At 44.4% G+C, this 18146-nt stretch overlaps 1 protein-coding gene across 25 annotated transcripts in view; it reads left to right on the forward strand.

Annotated features, from left to right (window-relative positions):
- DEPDC5 (DEP domain containing 5, GATOR1 subcomplex subunit) overlaps positions 1-18146 on the forward strand; it is a 165925-nt gene that overhangs the window by 98528 nt on the left and 49251 nt on the right. For 16 of the 25 annotated variants that reach the window (XM_032256541.1, XM_032256546.1, XM_032256557.1 and 13 more), the window contains 3 exons: positions 1557-1690; positions 12374-12482; positions 16231-16296. In XM_032256541.1, the coding sequence (XP_032112432.1) occupies positions 1557-1690; positions 12374-12482; positions 16231-16296 (309 nt within the window). The remainder of the gene's footprint in view (positions 1-1556; positions 1691-12373; positions 12483-16230; positions 16297-18146) is intronic. The other 9 variants (XR_004262222.1, XR_004262223.1, XM_032256548.1 and 6 more) reach the window with 1 other exon arrangement.

An 18146-nucleotide genomic window follows, 5' to 3' on the forward strand; every position in this document is an offset into this window, starting at 1 on the left:
TGGTCTCGATCTCTTGACCTCGTGATCCACCCGCCTCGGCCTCCCAAAGTGCTGGGATTACAGGCTTGAGCCACCGCGCCCGGCCGCTTTTTTTTTTTTTTTAACTAACATATAGTATAGTTGACATACGTGTGTGTGTGTGTGTGTGTGTGTGTGTGTGTGTGTGTGTGTGTGTGTGTGCCTGCCCACAAAGGTCTATGAATTTTAACAAATACATAGATCAATGTAACCACCACCGTCACTTCAAAAAGAATTCTCTCACGCTAGTTGTTTGTTTTTTTGAGACAGGGTCTCTGTCACCCAGAAAGGAGTGTGTTGGCATGATCATGGCTCACTGCAGCCTTGACCTCCCACCCAGCCTTCCGAGTGGCTAGGACTAGCAGTGTGCATCATGTCCAGCTAATTTTTTATATTTTTTATAGAGATGGGGTTTCCCCATTTTGTCCAGGCTGTTCTCAAATTCCTGGGTTAAAGCAGTGCTCCATCATGGCCTCCCAAAGTGCTGGGATTACAGGCATGAGCCACTGTGCCCAGACTTTTGCTAGTCTTTGTAGTCGCATTCTCCCTCATCTCTAATCCCTGGCAACCACTGATCTGTTCATTATCACTGTACTTATGTCTTTTCCAAACATCACAGAAAATAGAGTCACATAACATGTGACCTTTTGAGGCTGCTTTCTTTCCCGTAGCATAGTGCTTTCGGATTCATCCAAGTTGTGTGTATAAGTAGTTCACTCTTTTTAATCACCACATAATGTTCCATCATCAGCCATGTTTCTTTTGTTTTTAACCTCAAGTTCAGTATTCTTCCTCTCACACCAACTGCCTTGTGTACACATCACTTAACAATTAGAAACACAGGCCGGGCGCGGTGGCTCACACCTATAATCCCAGCACTTTGGGAGGCCAAGGTGGGTGGATCATGAGGTCAAGAGATCGAGACCATCCTGGTCAATATGGTGAAACCCCATCTCTACTAAAAATACAAAAATTAGCTGGGCATGGTGGCGCGGGCCTGTAGTCCCAGCTACTAGGGAGGCTGAGGCAGGAGAATTGCTTGAACCCAGGAGGCAGAGGTTGCCGTGAGCCGAGATCGTGCCATTGCACTCCAACCTGGGTAACGAGTGAAACTACATCTCAAAAAAAAAAAAAAAATGTCTGAGAGAGTTTGAATAGTGGGAAGAACTTCAGTTTTGAAGTGAGACCACTGGAGTTTGGATTCCAGCTCCAGTAGGATGTGGGATAAGTTCCTTAACCTCTCTGAGTGTCAGTTTCTTTTTCTGTTAAATAGGGCTAACATTATTTATTTCATAGAGATGTGGTGAGGGTAAAATGGGATGATGTGCAAACAAGGGGGCAGTTTATTTTTAGTTCACTAGGCATTTGAGTGAAAGGCATATTTCTGTCACTTGCTGAACACTGAGAACCTATGTTCTTTGACCCGTCCATTGGATTCTCAGGGCCTGGAAATGCTACAGCATGCCCTGGGACGTGAGTGGCTTCCACTGAGAGAGCCCAGTTGGGCTGATAGCCTTGTCTCCTCTTTTCTCCTTTAGAAAGGGACCACCATGAAAGGCTTGCAGATGACCGGGCCCATTTCCACGCACTCTCTGGAGTCAACTGCACCCCCAGTGGGGAAGAAGGGAACCTCAGCTCTCTCTGCCCTGTTGGAGATGGAGGCCAGTCAGAAGTAAGTGCCTGGTGGAAGAGTGACTTGTCCCCATCTTGAGGGCGCTGAGGGTTTTCAGTGCCCTGTCCCCATGACGGGGTGAAATATTTCCTTCTGCAAGGAGCTTGTAATTAGGAAGAAGACATTTACATGAAAAGAAAGCTAGGTTACTACCTGGTAGGTGTTGGATAACATGAAATAGGCCAGAGGTTATAATCTTTTAGATCAGGACTTAATTTGAATTACAGACTCCTGTGGCCCACAAATTATTTCAAAATATTTGAGCCAGGGCCAGGTGCAGTGGGTCAGGCCTGTAATCCCACCACTTTGGAAGGCCGAGGTGGGTAGATCACTTGAGGCCAGGAGTTTGAGACCAGCCTGACCAACATGGCAAAACCCAGTCTTTATTGGAAAAAAGAAAGAAAAAAAAGTCAGGTGTATTAGTCCATTCTCACACTGCTAATAAAGAATACCTGACACTAGGTAATTTATAAAGGAAGTAAGTTTAATCAACTCACAGTTCTACAGGCTAGGGAGGCCTCAGGAAACTTATAATCATGGTAGAAGAGGAAGCAAACACATTCTTGTTCACATAGCAGCAGCAAGAAGTGCAGAGTGAAGGTGGGAGGAAAGCCCCTTATAAAACATCACGTCACATGGGAACTTACTATCATGAGAATAGCATGGAGGTAACCACCCCCATGATTAAATTACCTCCCACCTCGACCCTCCCATGACATGTGGGGATTATGGGAACCATAACTCAGGATAAGATTTGGGTGAGGACACAGTCAAACCATATCATTCCACTCCTGGCCCCTCCCAGTTCTCATGTCCTTTCATTTCAAAACACAGTCATGCCTTCCCAGCAGTTCCCCAAAATCTTAATTCATTCCAGCATTAACTCAGAAGTCCAAATCCAATGTCTCATGTGAGACAAGGCAAATCCCTTTTGCCTGTGACCCTGTAAAGTCAAAAGCAAGTTAGTTACTTCCTTGATACAGTTGGCTATAGGCATTGGGTAAATACATACATTCCAAATGGAGAAATTAGCCAAAATAAAGGGGACACAGGCCTCATGCAAGTCTGAAATCTAATAGGGCAGCCATTAAACTTTAAAGTTCCAAAATATCTCCTTTGACTCCATTTCCCACATTCAGGACACGCTGATGCAAATGTAAGAGGTCGGCTCCCAGGGCCTGGGATAGCTCTGCCCCCGTGGCTCTGCAAGGTACCATTCCCCTTCATGCTGCTTTCATGGGCTGGCATCGAGTATCTGCCACTTTTCCAGGTGCATGGTGGAAGCTGTTGATGCAGCTACCATTCTGGGGTCTGGAGGATGGTGGCCCTCTTCTCACAGCTCTGCTAGGCAGTATCCCAGCGGGGGCTCTTTGTGGGGGCTCCAACCCTACATTTCACTTCTGTACTGCCCTAACAGAGGTTCTCCATGAGGGCCCTGACCTTGCAGCAAGCTTCTGTCTCCTCTGAAATCTAGGCAGAGGTTCCCAAACCTCAGTTCTTGACTTCTGTGGACCTGCAGGCTCAACACCACATAGAAGCTGCCAAGGCTTGGGGCTTACACCCTCTGAAGCCATGCCTGATCTATACCTTGGCCCCTTCTAGCTGTGGCTGGAGTAGCTGGGATGCAGTGCACCAAGTCCCTAGGCCAGGCCTAGGAAACCAATTTTTTCTCCTAGGCCTCCACTCCTGTAATGGGAGGGGCTGTGTGAAGTTCTCTGACATGCCCTGGAGACATTTTCCCATTGCCTTGGTGATTAACATTAAGCTCCTTGTTACTTAGACAAATTTCTGTAGTAGGCTTGAATTTCTCCCCAGAAAATGGGTTTTTCTTTTCTGTCACACCTTCAGGCTGCCAATTTTCCAAACTTTTATGCTCTGCTTCCTCTTGAACACTTTGTCACTTAGAAATTTCTTCCTCCAGATATCCTAAATCATCTTCTCAAGTTCAAAGTTTCACAGATCTCTAGGGCAGGAGCAAAATGCTGCCAGTCTCTCTGCATAGCAGGGGTGACCTTTACCTCATTTCCGAGCAAGTTCGCCATCTCCATCTGAGACCACCTCCGCTTGGACTTCATTGTCCATATCACTATCAGCATTTTGGTCAAAGCCATTCAACAAGTTTCTAGGGGAAGTGTCAGACTTCCCTACATCTTCCTGTCTTTTGAGCCCTCCAAGTCACCAGGAAGTTCCAAACTTTCCCACATTTTCCTGTCTTCTTCTGAGCCCCCCAAACTCTTCCAACCTCTGCCTGTTACCCGGTTCCAAAGTTGTTCCCACATTTTCGGGTATCTTTACAGTAGTGCCCCACTCCCCAGTACCATTTTACTGTATTAGTCCATTCTCGTGCCACTAATAAAAACATACCTGAGACTGGGTAATTTATAAAGGAAAGAGGTTTAATTGATTCACTGTTCGACATGGCTGGGGAGGCCTCAGGAAACTTAAAATAATGGCAGAAGGGGAAGCAAAATACATCCTTCTTCACATGGCAGCAGCAAAGTGCAGAGTGAAGGGGAAGGCAAGCCCCTTATAAAATCATCAGATCTTGGCCAAGCGTAGTGGCTCATACCTGTAATCCCAGCACTTTGGGAGGCTGAGGCGGGTAAATCACCTGAGGTCAGGAGTTCAAGACCAGCCAGGCCAACATAGTGAAACCCCATCTCTGCTAATAATACAAAAATTACCTGGGTGTAGTGGCACATGCCTGTAATCCCAGCAACTCAGGAGGCTGAGGCAAGATAATGGCTGGAACCTGGGAGGCGGAGGTTGCAATGAGCTGAGATTGCACCACTGCACTTTAGCCTGGGTGACAGAGCAAGACTCCATCTCAAAAAAAAAAAAAAAAAGTAAATAAAATAGAACCATCACATCTCATGAGAACTCACTATCACAAGAATATAGTGGAGGTAACTGCCGCCATGATTCAATTACCTCCCACTGGGTCCCTCCCAAGACATGGGGATTATGAGAACTATAATTTGGGATGAGATTTGGGAGGGGACACAGCCAAACCATCTCACCAGGCATGGTGGTGCACGCATGTAATCACAGCTACTTCAGTGGCTGAAGCACGAAAATAGCTTGAACTCAAGAGGTGAAGGTTGCAGTGAGCCAAGATTATGCCACTAAACTCCAGCCTGGGTGATAGAGTGAGACTGTCTCAACAGGAGCAACAACAACAAAATTTGAACCAGGTTTTAAATTTGAAGATTCTGTATAAAAATCTGGATTGTATGTTAATTTTTATATTAAAAATATACATTATATATGTGACATGATAGATGATTATATTATAAAATAATGTATTATAGATAATATACTATAGTACTCTTTTTTTTTTTTTTTTTTTTTGAGATGGAGTTTCACTCTTGTTACCCAGGCTGGAGTGCAATGGCGCAATCTCGGCTCACCGCAACCTCCGCCTCCTGGGCTCAGGCAATTCTCCTGCCTCAACCTCCTGAGTCACTGGGATTACAGGCACGCGCCACCATGCGCAGCTAATGTTTTGTATTTTCAGTAGAGACGGGGTTTCACCATGTTGACTAGGATGGTGTCAATCTCTTGACCTCGTGATCCACCCGCCTCGGCCTCCCTAAGTGCTGGGATTACAGGCGTGAGCCACTGCGCCCGGCACTATAGTACTCTTAATCCACAATTTCAGTTACTCAAGGTCAACCGTGGTCCAAAAATAGGCGAGTACAATGCAATAAGATATTTTGAGACAGAGAAAGAGAGAGACCACATTCATACAACTTTTCTTACGGTATATGGTATGGTTGTTCTATTTATTATTAGTTATTATTGATAATCTCTTACTGTGCGGAATTTATAAATGAAACTTTAGCGTAGGTATGTATTTATAGAGAAAAAACATAGTATATATAGGGCTTGGTACTACCCTAGGTTTCAGACATCCACTAGGGGTCGTGGAACATATCCCCCTCAAATAAGTGGGGACTACTGCAATGCAAAATTGGCCAGGCGCTGTAGCCCATGTCTGTAATCCTAGAACTTTGGGAGGCCAAGTCAGACGGATTTCTTGAGCTCAGGAGTTCGAGACTAGTCTGGGCAACATAGACCCAATCTTCCAAAAAAAAGTTATAGTTAATGTATAAAATCCAGTTTTGTTTGAAATAGTGGAGACTTTGTTAACACAGGGTCCACGTTTGTACCCAGCCACGGTGAGCTGGCACTTCAGAAGGGGCATATGCCTTGGGTTAACACTCTGGTCTTAAACTTGTCTTACATGCTCAGTTATGCTCCTGGCCAGCTTCTCTAGGCCTTTGGGTGTGTGGCTGCTTTATAAACAGTGCAAGAGTTGATAGTACACGTTGGGACCACACTTGACATGGCAGGGAGAATGTGGTATTATGGGAGGTGGGATTCAAGCTGGCATTGTAGGAAGCAAAGCCTTTACATAGGGGAGGTTGAGACTTGAGGAAAGAGAAAACATTGCCTTTGGTGGCCTTCCCTGCCCCTCTCCACCTCACAGCTAGATCAGGTTCCTCCCTGTGCTTGCCAGCATCCTGGACCTATATCCATCAGAGCATTTACCAGTATTCTGCTGGGAGCCACAGTCGTCAGTTGACTTCTGCCTGACTTGACTGTGTGCTCTGAGGCCAGAGGCTGTGTGCCATGCCTGGCACATAGTAGGTGTGTAATGGATATTTATTGAATGATGGTGGGCGGAATGCTGAGGGTCCCCTTGTAGAGATGTGGGGTGAGCATGTTAGGGGAGGCTAGACCTTGTCTGGTATGAGAGTCTGTTGTGCCCACAGGAACCTGCACACATTAGGCTTTCTGGAAGTAACATTGAACAAGCAAGCGTGAGGTATGGTAGGGAGATGGAATTGGAAAGACAGTGTGGGAAGTTGGATGCCAGGCTGTCCTTACACATTCTCATGGCAAGAGGAATCCTTTGAAAGTTTTAAAAATTCTATTAGAGGCTGGGCATGGTAGCTCATGCCTGTAATTCCATCACTTCGGGAGACTGAGAGGGCAGGGTTGCTTGAGCCCAGGAGTTCAAGATCAGGGTGGGCAACATAGTGAGAACCCATCTCTACAAAAAATTAGTCAAGCGTGGTGGCGCATGCCTGCAGTTCCAGCTACTCGGGAGGTGCAAGTGAGAGGACTGCTTGAGCGTGGGAGGTTGCGACTGCAGGTAGCCTTGACTGCACCACTGCACTCCAGCCTGGGCGACAGAGCAAGACCTTGTCTCAATAAAAAATGAAAATAAAAATTTTATTAGAAAATTTCAAAGGGATACAAATAATAGACTGGTATCATAAATTACTGCTTACTCATCACCTAGCTTCAATGAATATCAACTCATAGCTAACCTTATTTCATTTCACCAAGCTTCAATGAGTATCATCTCATGGCTGACCTTATTTCATTTCTGTTCAACTTATGTTTACCTTCTCTTTTATTTTTTTAAAATCAAATTCCTATGTCATTTCCCTTCATCTGTAATATTTCAGAATGTATCTCGGAAAGATAAGTACTCTTTTTAAAAAACAAAATTATAGTAGTATAATTTATCTTTAAAATTACAACAGTTCCTTAATACCATGAAATAGCCAGTTGGTGTCTTTGGCAGAAGTGATTTTTTTCAGAGATGAGCTCCATGTGTGGGAAGGCTTGGTGGGCGGGCACCAGGAGGCAGAGTACCATGAGGAGGTTCCCGCTAGTCCAGGCAAGAGGCAGCTGAAGCTGGATGGAGGGTGATGATGAAGTGGAAAGGAAGGGATGAAGAACAGGGCAGGCTGCCTGCAGTGGGGGGACAGATGAGAGAAGGAAAATGGGATAGGCTGGTTTTTTTTCCTGAGGGCACTGGGTCTGCTTTATCGACCAAGGGAAGACCCGAGAACTCTGGGTGGCAATTTTTTCCTGTAACTAATCACAGACTTTTCCCACTGGAAAAGAAAAGAAGGAACATATGTTGCTGGGAGGAGTGTAAAACTGGGGGTGAGGTGAAGGGATCTTATTTTAATTTGTCAGTGAGTCATTGTTTAGTATGCACCAAGGAACCTGTTTCTGCTCACACTGAAGAAGCATATCTTGGGGGTAGTGGTACCCCCAGTGTGAAGGGTGAGACTCTGAGCCAACCCCAAGGCAGGAGGCAGGACAAAGAGACCTGAGATCTCCTCCTTGCCATGGATGTCTACTCCTGGGAGACGTGCTACATTTTCTCAACAGAGGTAGAGTAGAAGGAGTCAGACCTTTATATAACATTTGTGTAACATTTGCTTGCACAGAATTTTTTATATATTTTTTTCTTTTTCTTTTATTGCTCCAAACAGATTCCATTTTGTTTATTATGCAAAACAACATACAGCAGCATGAAAACGCTTACAAAATTTCACCTGTAGTTCCACCATCTTACCTTAACCATGTTTATTTCTTCCAGTTCTCTTTCCATCTTTATCTGTAGGCGTATACATTTAGTCAGGCTCTTGTGGAAGACAGAAACTCTGGAATATTAGCTTTGTACTGATTAATAGCACTTGCACCAGTCTGGGCGGCAGGTGCTGGCCAGTGGGCTTTCCTGCTTCTATTAGATGAGGATGACCTCCTGACAGCCAAGTCAGGGCGAGGGAGAGAGAGAGACCTCACCAAAGAGACAGATACTGATGTTCTGCCCAAGGTGGCTCTGGTGTGTGCATATTACTGAGACCCTTATAGGGGAAGCATGCCAGCAGTGAGCCACAGTGTGCCATCTACCTGCAGAGGCACATGAAGGGCGTCTGCGTGCTTTTACCCTTCCTGCATCTGTGTAGGCTGTGTCTTCCTTCTGCCCACCCTTCAAGGCCCACTCAGTGCATATATGTCACTGCCTCTGTGGCATCCTGGCTAGCGGCCCCCTCCTGAACATACCTGAGCCATTAGAAGAGGAGCTTCTAAGGGTAAGGACAGGGTCATTCTTCATCTCAGAATCCTTGACTCCTAGTCAATACATCAGCATATAGCAGATGGCTCAGTACATGTGGATGGCCATGTGCATCAGATGACACATCTGAGTGGTCACTGGGGATGCAAGAGAATCTCAGCATGCATTTGTGGATGTGGCTTACGGGAAAACACACTGCATTGTGATAGAAAGGCTATCATGTCAGTGGACAAGGAAAATAATCTGTCACCTATTCTTCTTTGTCCTATGAATTACACCTCAGAGCATCCAAGTAATTGGTGTGGGGAAGTTTCACCTTTTAAAATATCCCAGCTAGGCTGGGCACGATGGCTTACACCTGTAATCTCAGCACTTTGGGAGGCCGAGGCGGGCGAATCACAAGGTCAGGAGTTTGAGACCAGCCTGACCAACATGGTGAAACCCCGTCTCCACTAAAAATACAAAAAATTAGCTGGGTGTGATGGTTCATGCCTATAATCCCAGCTACTTGGAAGGCTGAGGCAGGAGAATCACTTGAACCCAGGAGGTAGAGGTTTCAGTGAACCAAGATTGTACCGTTACACTCAAGCCTGGGCAACAAGAGTGAAACTCTGTCTCAAAAAAAAAAAAAAAAAAATCCCAGCTAGTAAATAAAAAAGGAATGATAGGCTGTCACTATGTGTAGTCTCTGATAATTAATCTAGCAGAGATCATCAGTGGCAGCTCACATCATAAGAGAGAGGCAGCCAGATATTCTGGGCCTCGAGGCAAAAGTGCACAGTACCACTTAGGAAGAAGAGTGGCCCAAAATTTGACCAAAATCTGCTCAAATCCCTTGATGTAACTTCTGCTTCTAAGTGCAGGGCACAGAAGAAGAACATGTTATATAATAAAGGGATGTAATCAGCGTATCCAGACTGTGTAAGTTTACAGGCCAAATGAATTACTTTCTTTAACAAATAATTTGCAAGATAAGGAGAGGTGAAGAGGAGAGTATACCTTAAAAAGGAATTAAGAGACATAACGTATGACAATGTAGGGACCACAATTGAGTCTTTTTTTTTTTTTTTTTTTGAGGCAGAGTCTCACTTTGTCTCCAGGCTAGACTGCAGTAATGCAGTCTCGGCTCACTGCACCCTCCACCTCCCAGGCTCAAGCGATTCTCCTGCTTCAGCCTCCCGAGTAGCTGGGACTACAGGCACACACCACCACGCCCAGCTAATTTTTGTATTTTTAGTAGAGATGAGGTTTCACCATATTGGCCAGGATGGTCTCAATCTCTTGACCTTGTGATCTGCCGACCTCGGCCTCCCAAAGTGCTGGGATTATAGGCGTGAGCCACCACGGCCAGTCCGAGTCTTGTTTTGAACAAACTTAAATTTTTTTTTTCTTTGAGGCTCCTGTCGCCCAGGCTGGAGTGCAGTGGTGCCATCACAACTCATTGCAACCTCTGCCTCCCGGGTTCAAGTGATTCTCCTGCCTCAGCCTCCCGAGTAGCTGGGATTGCAGGCATGTGCCACCATGAGCATCTAATTTTGTATTTTTAGTAGAGATGGAGTTTCTCCCTGTTGGTCAGTCTGGTCTCAAACTCCCGATCTCAGGTGATCCACCTGCCTCGGCCTCCCAAAGTGCTGGGATTACAGGTGTGAGCCACCACGCCGGCCTTATTTATTTATTTATTTTCTTTTGAGACAGAGTCTCACTCTGTTGCTTGGGCTGGAGTGCAGTGGTACGATCTTGGCTTACTATAACCTCCGCCTCCTGGGTTCAGTAGATTCTCCTGCATTAGCCTCCTGAGTAGATGAAACTACAGGCACATGCCACCACACCTGGCTAATTTTTGTATTTTTAGTAGAGGCGGGGTTTCATCATGTTGGCCAGGATGGTCTTGATCTTCTGATCTTGTGATCTACCTACTTTGGGCTCCCAAAGTGCTGGGATTACAGGCATGAGCTACCGCACTTGTCTAAAAAAAAAAAAATTTTGAGACAATTGAGGAAATATTTTACATTAGAAAAAATTTTTAAACATTTATCTTTTAGAGATACTGAAATGTTTATGGATGAAACAGTGTGTGAGTTTTGCTTCAAAATAATTAGTGTGGCTAGGCAGGGTGTATGGATGAAACCAGCATGGCTCTAAAGATATAATTTTGGTGAGGGGTATATAGGGGTTTATTATCTTGCCCTCTTTACTTTTGTATATGTTTGCATTTTTTCATAATGTGAAAAAAATTTTAAGGGAGAGTGCAACAGGTTACTATGGAAACAGATTTTTGCTTTCCTGGTATGTGATTACTTCTCGTTCAGTAACCAAAGTGTCAGAATTTAAGATAAGAAAAGTGTTGCAGATTGGATTTTCAGGGAAGCAGAATAATATGGGGTATAGCATGTAGGATGCTTATTAAAGAGAGCCCTTGGACTCAACACCTATGGGAGGGGTGGGGAAGAAATCGGAGTGGGTGTAGAGAGAAGCTGGACTGCAACCCAGACCCAGTGACAGCCTCAGGAGATCCCACAGGAACAGCCTAAAACATCCTTCAGAGATGTGCTACGTTGGGCCACCAAACACACGTGTGCATGCACACACACACACACACACACACACACACACACACACACCATATTCATTTGGAATGGCAGCCCGTGCATCTGGGGCTGTCCCTGAAGGGGCTGACAACTGAGATGGAGCCTCCTGGACCGCCCTCCCAGTGCTGGGTCAACAACAAGGCCATGGTGGAGGGGTCTGGGCCCTGCCTCACACTGTCCATCACAGAAAGTAATACATATTATAGTAATAATTAAGCACTTAAGACTGTAATGTGAGCCTTCTGAAACCTAACAAATAATGAAACAATGATATATTAAAGCAATGTGATTTAATCTACAATAAAACATAGTTAATTTTAGAACAGAAAAAAATTAGGAAAATAAACATGAAAGCATTCATGTATATCAGAACCAAGATGGGATAAGATGTCATAAGAAAACTATTTGTCTTGTGTTAATGAGATAATGTCTGTTAGTTTGATTTGGAGAGTGATGTAACTGTACCTTTGAAAGATTAACGTATAATTCCCTTCAAAATACGTAGAGAATTAACACACTTTCCCCTGTTTAGTTTTTGGTTTTTTTATTTTTTGTCACCCAGGCTGGAGTGCAGTGTCACGATCTCGGCTCACTGCAACCCTCTGCCTCCTGGGTTCAAGCGATTCTTGTGCCTCAGCCTCCCGAGCAGCTGGGATTATAGGCATGTACCGTCATGCCTGGCTAATTTTTGTATTTTTAGTAGAGATGAGGTTTCACCATATTGGCCAGGCTGGTCTCAAACTCCTGACCTCAAGTGATCTGCCCGCCTCGGCCTCCCAAAGTGCTGGGATTACAGGTGTGAGCCACCATGCCTGGTCATTAATGCAGTCTTAACATTCACAGTGTGCTTTTGCTGGTATATTGAATAAAAATAGAGAAAAAATATTTTTGCAAGAACTTTAAAAATGGTGTCCACGAACAGAGTCACTTAAACCATGTCAGTTCCCTTTTTAAGGTCATATATAAGCACGAGGTACTGCCAGAATCCTTTTAAAATTGGGCTATTTTCTGATTTACTGTGGAGGACTGGTGATTGTTCAGCACAATGAATTAAATTAAAGGTATCATGAAGAAGTGGAAAGAGAAACAAGGCTGAATTGTGTGTTTCAAAGATGACAGCAACGAGGTAGCTGCATCTTGGCCAACATGAATCCTTCACCAGGGAGCTCTGAGCAAGCTGTCATCATGTGCTTTTCCTTCTTTCAGGTGCCTAGGAGAACAGCAGGCAGCTGTGCATGGTGGGAAAAGCTCCGCCCAACCGGCCGAGAGTGGTAGCGTTGCCATGACTCCCACCTACATGGACAGCCCACGAAAGGTAAAGGAGGCCACTGTAGCTGTAGCGGGGAGCTGTCCTGTGCTCTCAAAGACTCAGGGTGGAAGGTAAAGCAGATAGCCCTTCAGATCCAGGATTGCATGTCCTGAGGCTTTGGATGAATTCTACCCGGAATCCTTTGAAGGTTCTATTACTGTTACTATTTTTACCTAGGAGCTTTCTTGCTCACAGTTGTAAGGAAGCTAACTTCTAGTTAAACCCAGATATAAAATAGTCAGTCATGCTTGTAATCCCAGCACTATGGAAAGCCAAAGCTGGAGGATCTCTTGAGCCCAGAAGTTTGAAACCAGCCTATGCAACTTAAGGAGACCCCACTTCTAAAAAGTATTAAAAATAAAATTAGCTGGATTGGGTGGTATGTACCTGCAGTCTCAGCTACTCAGAAGGCTTAGGTGAGAGGATCCCTAGAGCCCAGAAGGCTGAGACTGCAGTGAGCCATGATTATACCTCTGCACTCCAACCTGGGTGACAGAGTGAGACCCTGCCTCAAAAAATAAAATAGAACAGTTAAGCTAAATCATGTTGGTCAATGCCCAAGATTTGGCCTGAGCTTTGCATTTGGCCATCTGGTTTTCCTTCACCCTTATCTTTAGCTTTCCCAGAAGGGAATAGAAAGCTACTGAAGCAGCTTCCACCAGAGCTCGCTCTTTGATAATGAAACTTCCATCAGTTTTCTCACTGCTGAGAAATACAGTCAAACGGGGGCATCTTGGGGTGGGGGGAAAATACCAACCAAAAACCTGAGACTTTAGACCTCTATCAGGAATAACTACAGTAGAGGAGCTGAAAACTCCATGGGTCTTTGAAGACCAATTGACTTGGCTCTGTTAGCTCCTTCTGGGAAATTCAGACTCTGAGATCATTTTGTTGTGATAGGGTAAGTTGACTGTACTTAACCACTCTCTTGTCTCTACCACTGGGAGACGAAAAAGATTCAATGCATATGTATTATTTTTCAAAATTTTGGTCAAATTATGTATCGGTGTTTGTTTTACCTCCATATCATGAAAATTTCTTGTGTCATTAAATGTTTTACAAAAGCGTGATTTTTAAAAATAACTATATTATTTTTTCTTTCCCTAAGCAACCCCAAAGAAAAAAATAGCTATATATCATTTCACCATATAAATATGCCTTAATTTATAACTTCTTTTGGTTAAAATTGTAGATGGTGATTTTTTTTTTTTTTTTGAGATGGAGTCTTGTTCGGTCACCAGGCTGGAATGCAGTAGGGCAATCTCAGCTCACTGCAACCTCCAACTCCCTGGTCAAGTGGTTCTCCTACCTCAGCCTCCTGAGTAGCTGGGACTACAGGTGCATACCACCATGCCCAGCTAATTTTTGTATTTTTAGTAGAGACAGGGTTTTACCATGTTGGCCAGGATGCTCTTGCTCTCTTGACCTCATGATCCGCCTGTCTTGGCCTCCCAGAGTGTTGGGATTACAGGCGTGAGCCACCATGCCTGACCAGATGGTGATTTTTCTATAAACCTTAAAAATTATTCTGTAGTATACCACAATTATAATGTTGCAGTTAATATACTTGCAAGAATTATTTGACCACACCTCTGATTAATTCCTTAGCATAAATTACTATAATTATACTACATGAGTGGAGGGATTAAAATCTGAGAAAAAATATCAGCCAAGGCCATGGGCAACTTGTAAACCAAAGGTCGGCAAACCTAAATGCATATTTTAGACTTTGTGGGCCAAGAGGCAAAATAAAAGCTGTTGTGTAAGTACAGTATTTCCATAACCATTTAAAATTGTAGAAACTGTTCTTTTTTTTTTTCTTTTTGAAACAGAGTCTCTCTCTGTGTCACCCAGGCTGAAGTGCAGTGGCACAATTTCGGCTCGCTGCAACCTCGGCCTCCTGGCTTCAAGTGATTCTTCTGCCTCAGCTTCCCCAGTGGCTGAGATTACAGGCATGTGCCACAATGCCCAGCTAATTTTTTGTATTTCTAACAGAGACAGGGTTTCACCATGTTGGCCAGGCTGGTGTCAAACTCCTGACATCAAGTGGTCCACCCACCTCAAGCTCCCAAAGTGCTGAGATTACAGGTTTGAGCCACTGCACCCAGCTGTAAAAAGCATTCTTAGCTCACTGGCTGTAAAAAAACATCAGGTGGCTGACATGATTTGGCCTGCAAGCTGTAGTTTACCAATCTCTGCTCTAGGGAGTGGCTTTAGGTACCAGGGATACTCTGTGAATAAGGAATGATCTGCTGACTATGAGTCTTCTCACCTGTCCTCCTTCATATGTACATAAACCTCAACACCATCAGCACCTCTGCTTCTATATGTTCTGGCAGAGAAGGGACACAATGGAACAATGAGACATAAATTACCCTGTGTGCTGTCTACCAGGTTTTGCCTCTACTTGTTGTCATCTTTGAGGATCAGAAACAGTGCCAATGACAAGACTGAAAACCAGCAAATTATAGTTTCAAATATATTAGATTGTTGTTTAGAACCCTCTCCTGATCGTCCAGGTGAACACTAAAATCTGCATGCATGGGCTGGAATTAAACTCCTGAATCATTAAGGGGAAACCAAATGCTATGAGATAGCCAAAGCAAAGAGCCCTGCTGACATGCTCAGAAATGCCCAACCGTGTCCCCAAGGAACACTTCATGTTAGAATGCGTGGGGGTACCTGCATCAGCATCTCCACAGCCACAGTTTTCAAGGTTTGGTATTTGAGTTTGCAGTCACTTACAGGAAGTGGCAGCAGTATCAATAAAATGGGCACCCAAATATTTCAGGTGAGGAAAAGTTGCAGAAAAGCAGAGAAGTTGAGATGTGTTAAGTGCCTTTCCTGAATTTCTATGATAACCAGGCATAAAAAGTAAAAGGATTCCAAAAGGACAGAGGATACTACTTAAGAATGATGGAGGGGTCATTGAAAAAGTCCCTTGTGTCATTTTTGTTTCACAGACTTGGCTGCTTGAATTCCACAAGGCTAGGATAGGGAGGGATTGACAGCTTTAGAAAGCCCCTTACAATGTGAGTGCTTGTGTATCTGACATTATATATGTCTTAGCTTGCTGATGATTTTGTTACACAACCAGTGGAGGAGAAGGTATGGCTGCTTCTGTACCCCCTGTTTGCCAAAAAAAATAAGCAAGAACTTATCCTGCATTGAATCCTCTCCTTCCACCTGGCTGCTATGTTGAGTAACGGGCAAAAAACACATCATACTTCAATATACCTCTCCAAGAGGGCGACTGGTCACCCAGCCAGGTGGGAGGTCAGGATGTTGACACCAAAGCCCTTACCCTGCAGTACCACCAAGCTGTTCTGTAGCCTTTTCATCTTCCTTGGCATAGTTCTGAAAGAATTTCAGAGCTATGTGGGAGGGTGAGAGCATCCAAGCCACGGTCTGAAGAGACCTGAGGGAGCTTGGATGCAGCTTCCAACCTGGGTGCTTTCTTCCACTCAGATGGGATATTCTGCCCAGGAAGGTATGAGTTTTTGCTGATGCTTTGCATTTGTATATTGTCTTTCTGGATGGATCTCTCTCTCTCTCTCTCTCTCTCTCTCTCTCTCTTTTAAATTTTCCCCATCCTCTTCATGTGTCCTTGTTTCTCTCCTTCTCTCCTTGTTTTTATTTTTATTTTTTGTTTTTCATACCCGTCTCCTTCCCCTGATGGTTAACCACTGGTACACATTCTGTTTCTTTGCTTCCTTGCAACTGCTGCTGCTGCTTCCTCCTCCTCTGACTTCAGGACGGGGCCTTCTTTATGGAGTTTGTCCGCAGCCCACGCACAGCATCGTCCACCTTCTACCCTCAGGTTAGTCCAACTCCAGGGCTCCACATGACTGTCCCATTGGCAGAAACCATGAGCTAGCCTCCTGTTAGGCTCTGAATACATGTATTGGGCTGCAACTGAGTTTGAGGGGCAATTGAAATTGAATTTGGTCTCAGAAGTGTACATTCCCTTCCACTTTGTGGCAGCAAAGGGGGAATGGAAGAGATTAATGTAGAAGAACACGATTGTACCAACAATGACTCAAGTGTTTCTCATCACTGTCTGTTTCACATAGTTGCCACTGATTCTCTGCCACTTTTCAGCATCTTCCCTTTTAGATTTTGTGAGCAACATGAAATATGCTTACTTAAGGGCTGAAGACTTATTTTTTACTCCTCCCAATACAACCAGATAAATTTATAACAGTGTGGCAGGAAGTGGTAAAAAACACATCAAATATTTATTAATAGTCATGTGCTCCTTCATAGCATAGGCTGAAGGTGTAGCTCACCTAGCTTCTGGATTTCGCTTAAATTATTTGTCAGTTAAAATATTTGGACCAGGCCGGGCATGGTGGCTCATGCCTGTAATCCTAGCACTTTGGGAGGCTGAGACAGGCAGATCACTTGAGGTCAGGAGTTCAAGACCAGGTGGGCCAACATAGTGAAACCCCATCTTTACTAAAATTACAAAAATTAGCTGGGCGTGGTGGCACATACCTGTAATTCCAGCTACTTGGAAGGCTGAGGCACAAGAATCACTTGAACCCAGGAGGCAGAGGTTGCAGTGAGCCGAGATCATGCCACTGCACTCCAGCCTGGGCGACAGAGCCAGACTCCGTCTCAAAAATAAAAATAATAAAATAAAATGTTTTAAAATGAGAAAATAAAAAGATGTTTGAGTGGCCGAGCTCCTACATCATTCTGCCACTGCACTGGGAGGGTAAGGGTTTAGTTAACTTTGAAACAGGTCAGAGGTGCTGTGCCTTTCTGTGTAGGTCTTCAGATATCCGCACCTGCCTCTTTCCAGTCAGCTGTGTGACCATAGGCAAATCCCTGTGAGGAACTTTGAGTCCTGATCTAAGCATCTCTAAAATCTGAGTGTGGGGAGTACACTACATTTTTGGTTTAAAAACAGACATTGGTTGATCCTTTTTACCTTTTACTTTCAGTATCTTGCTCTATTGTCCAGGCTGGAGTCCAGCCTCAGCTTCCCGGGTAGTTGGTACTATAGACATGAACAACCATACCCAGCTAATTTTTTATTTTTTATAGAGATGGGGTCTTGCTATGTTGCCCAAGCTGGTCTTGAGCTCCTGGTGTGAGCCAATGTGTCTGGCCATTAACGTTTGCCTTTTTTTTTTTTTTTTTTTTTTTTGAGACAGAGTTTTGCTCTAGTCACCCAAGCTGAAATGCAATGACACAATCCTGGCTCACTGCCACCTCCACCTCAAAGGTTCAAGGGATTCTCCTGCCTCAGCCTACCAAGTAGCTTGGATTACAGGCGTGCACCACACCCAGCTAATTTTTGTATTATTCAAGAAGGGATTTCACCACGTTGGCTGGGCTGGTCTTGAACTCCTGACCTCAGATGATCTCCGCACCTTGGCCTCCCAAAATGCTGGGATTACACACGTGAGCCACCGTGGCTGGCCACCTTTTACTTTCTTACAGGAGACTATTAAAGAAAGTTTTAGACTCAGGAGAGGCACATAAATAAAGATTATATTACCTACCAGGTGTTTCGTTGAAAAGGTGGGAAGTGAAGCAGGAAGATCACTTGAGCCCAGGAGAACAAGGCCAGCCTGGACAATATCAGAAGACCCTGTCTCTAATTTTTTAAAAAAATGTATACATTAAAAAAAAAACTACCTTAGAGGTAGCAAGAGCTCT

Source organism: Sapajus apella, unplaced genomic scaffold, assembly GCF_009761245.1.
Source record: "Sapajus apella isolate SASKATOON/1434 unplaced genomic scaffold, GSC_monkey_1.0 scaffold95, whole genome shotgun sequence".
NCBI lineage: Eukaryota > Metazoa > Chordata > Mammalia > Primates > Cebidae > Sapajus > Sapajus apella.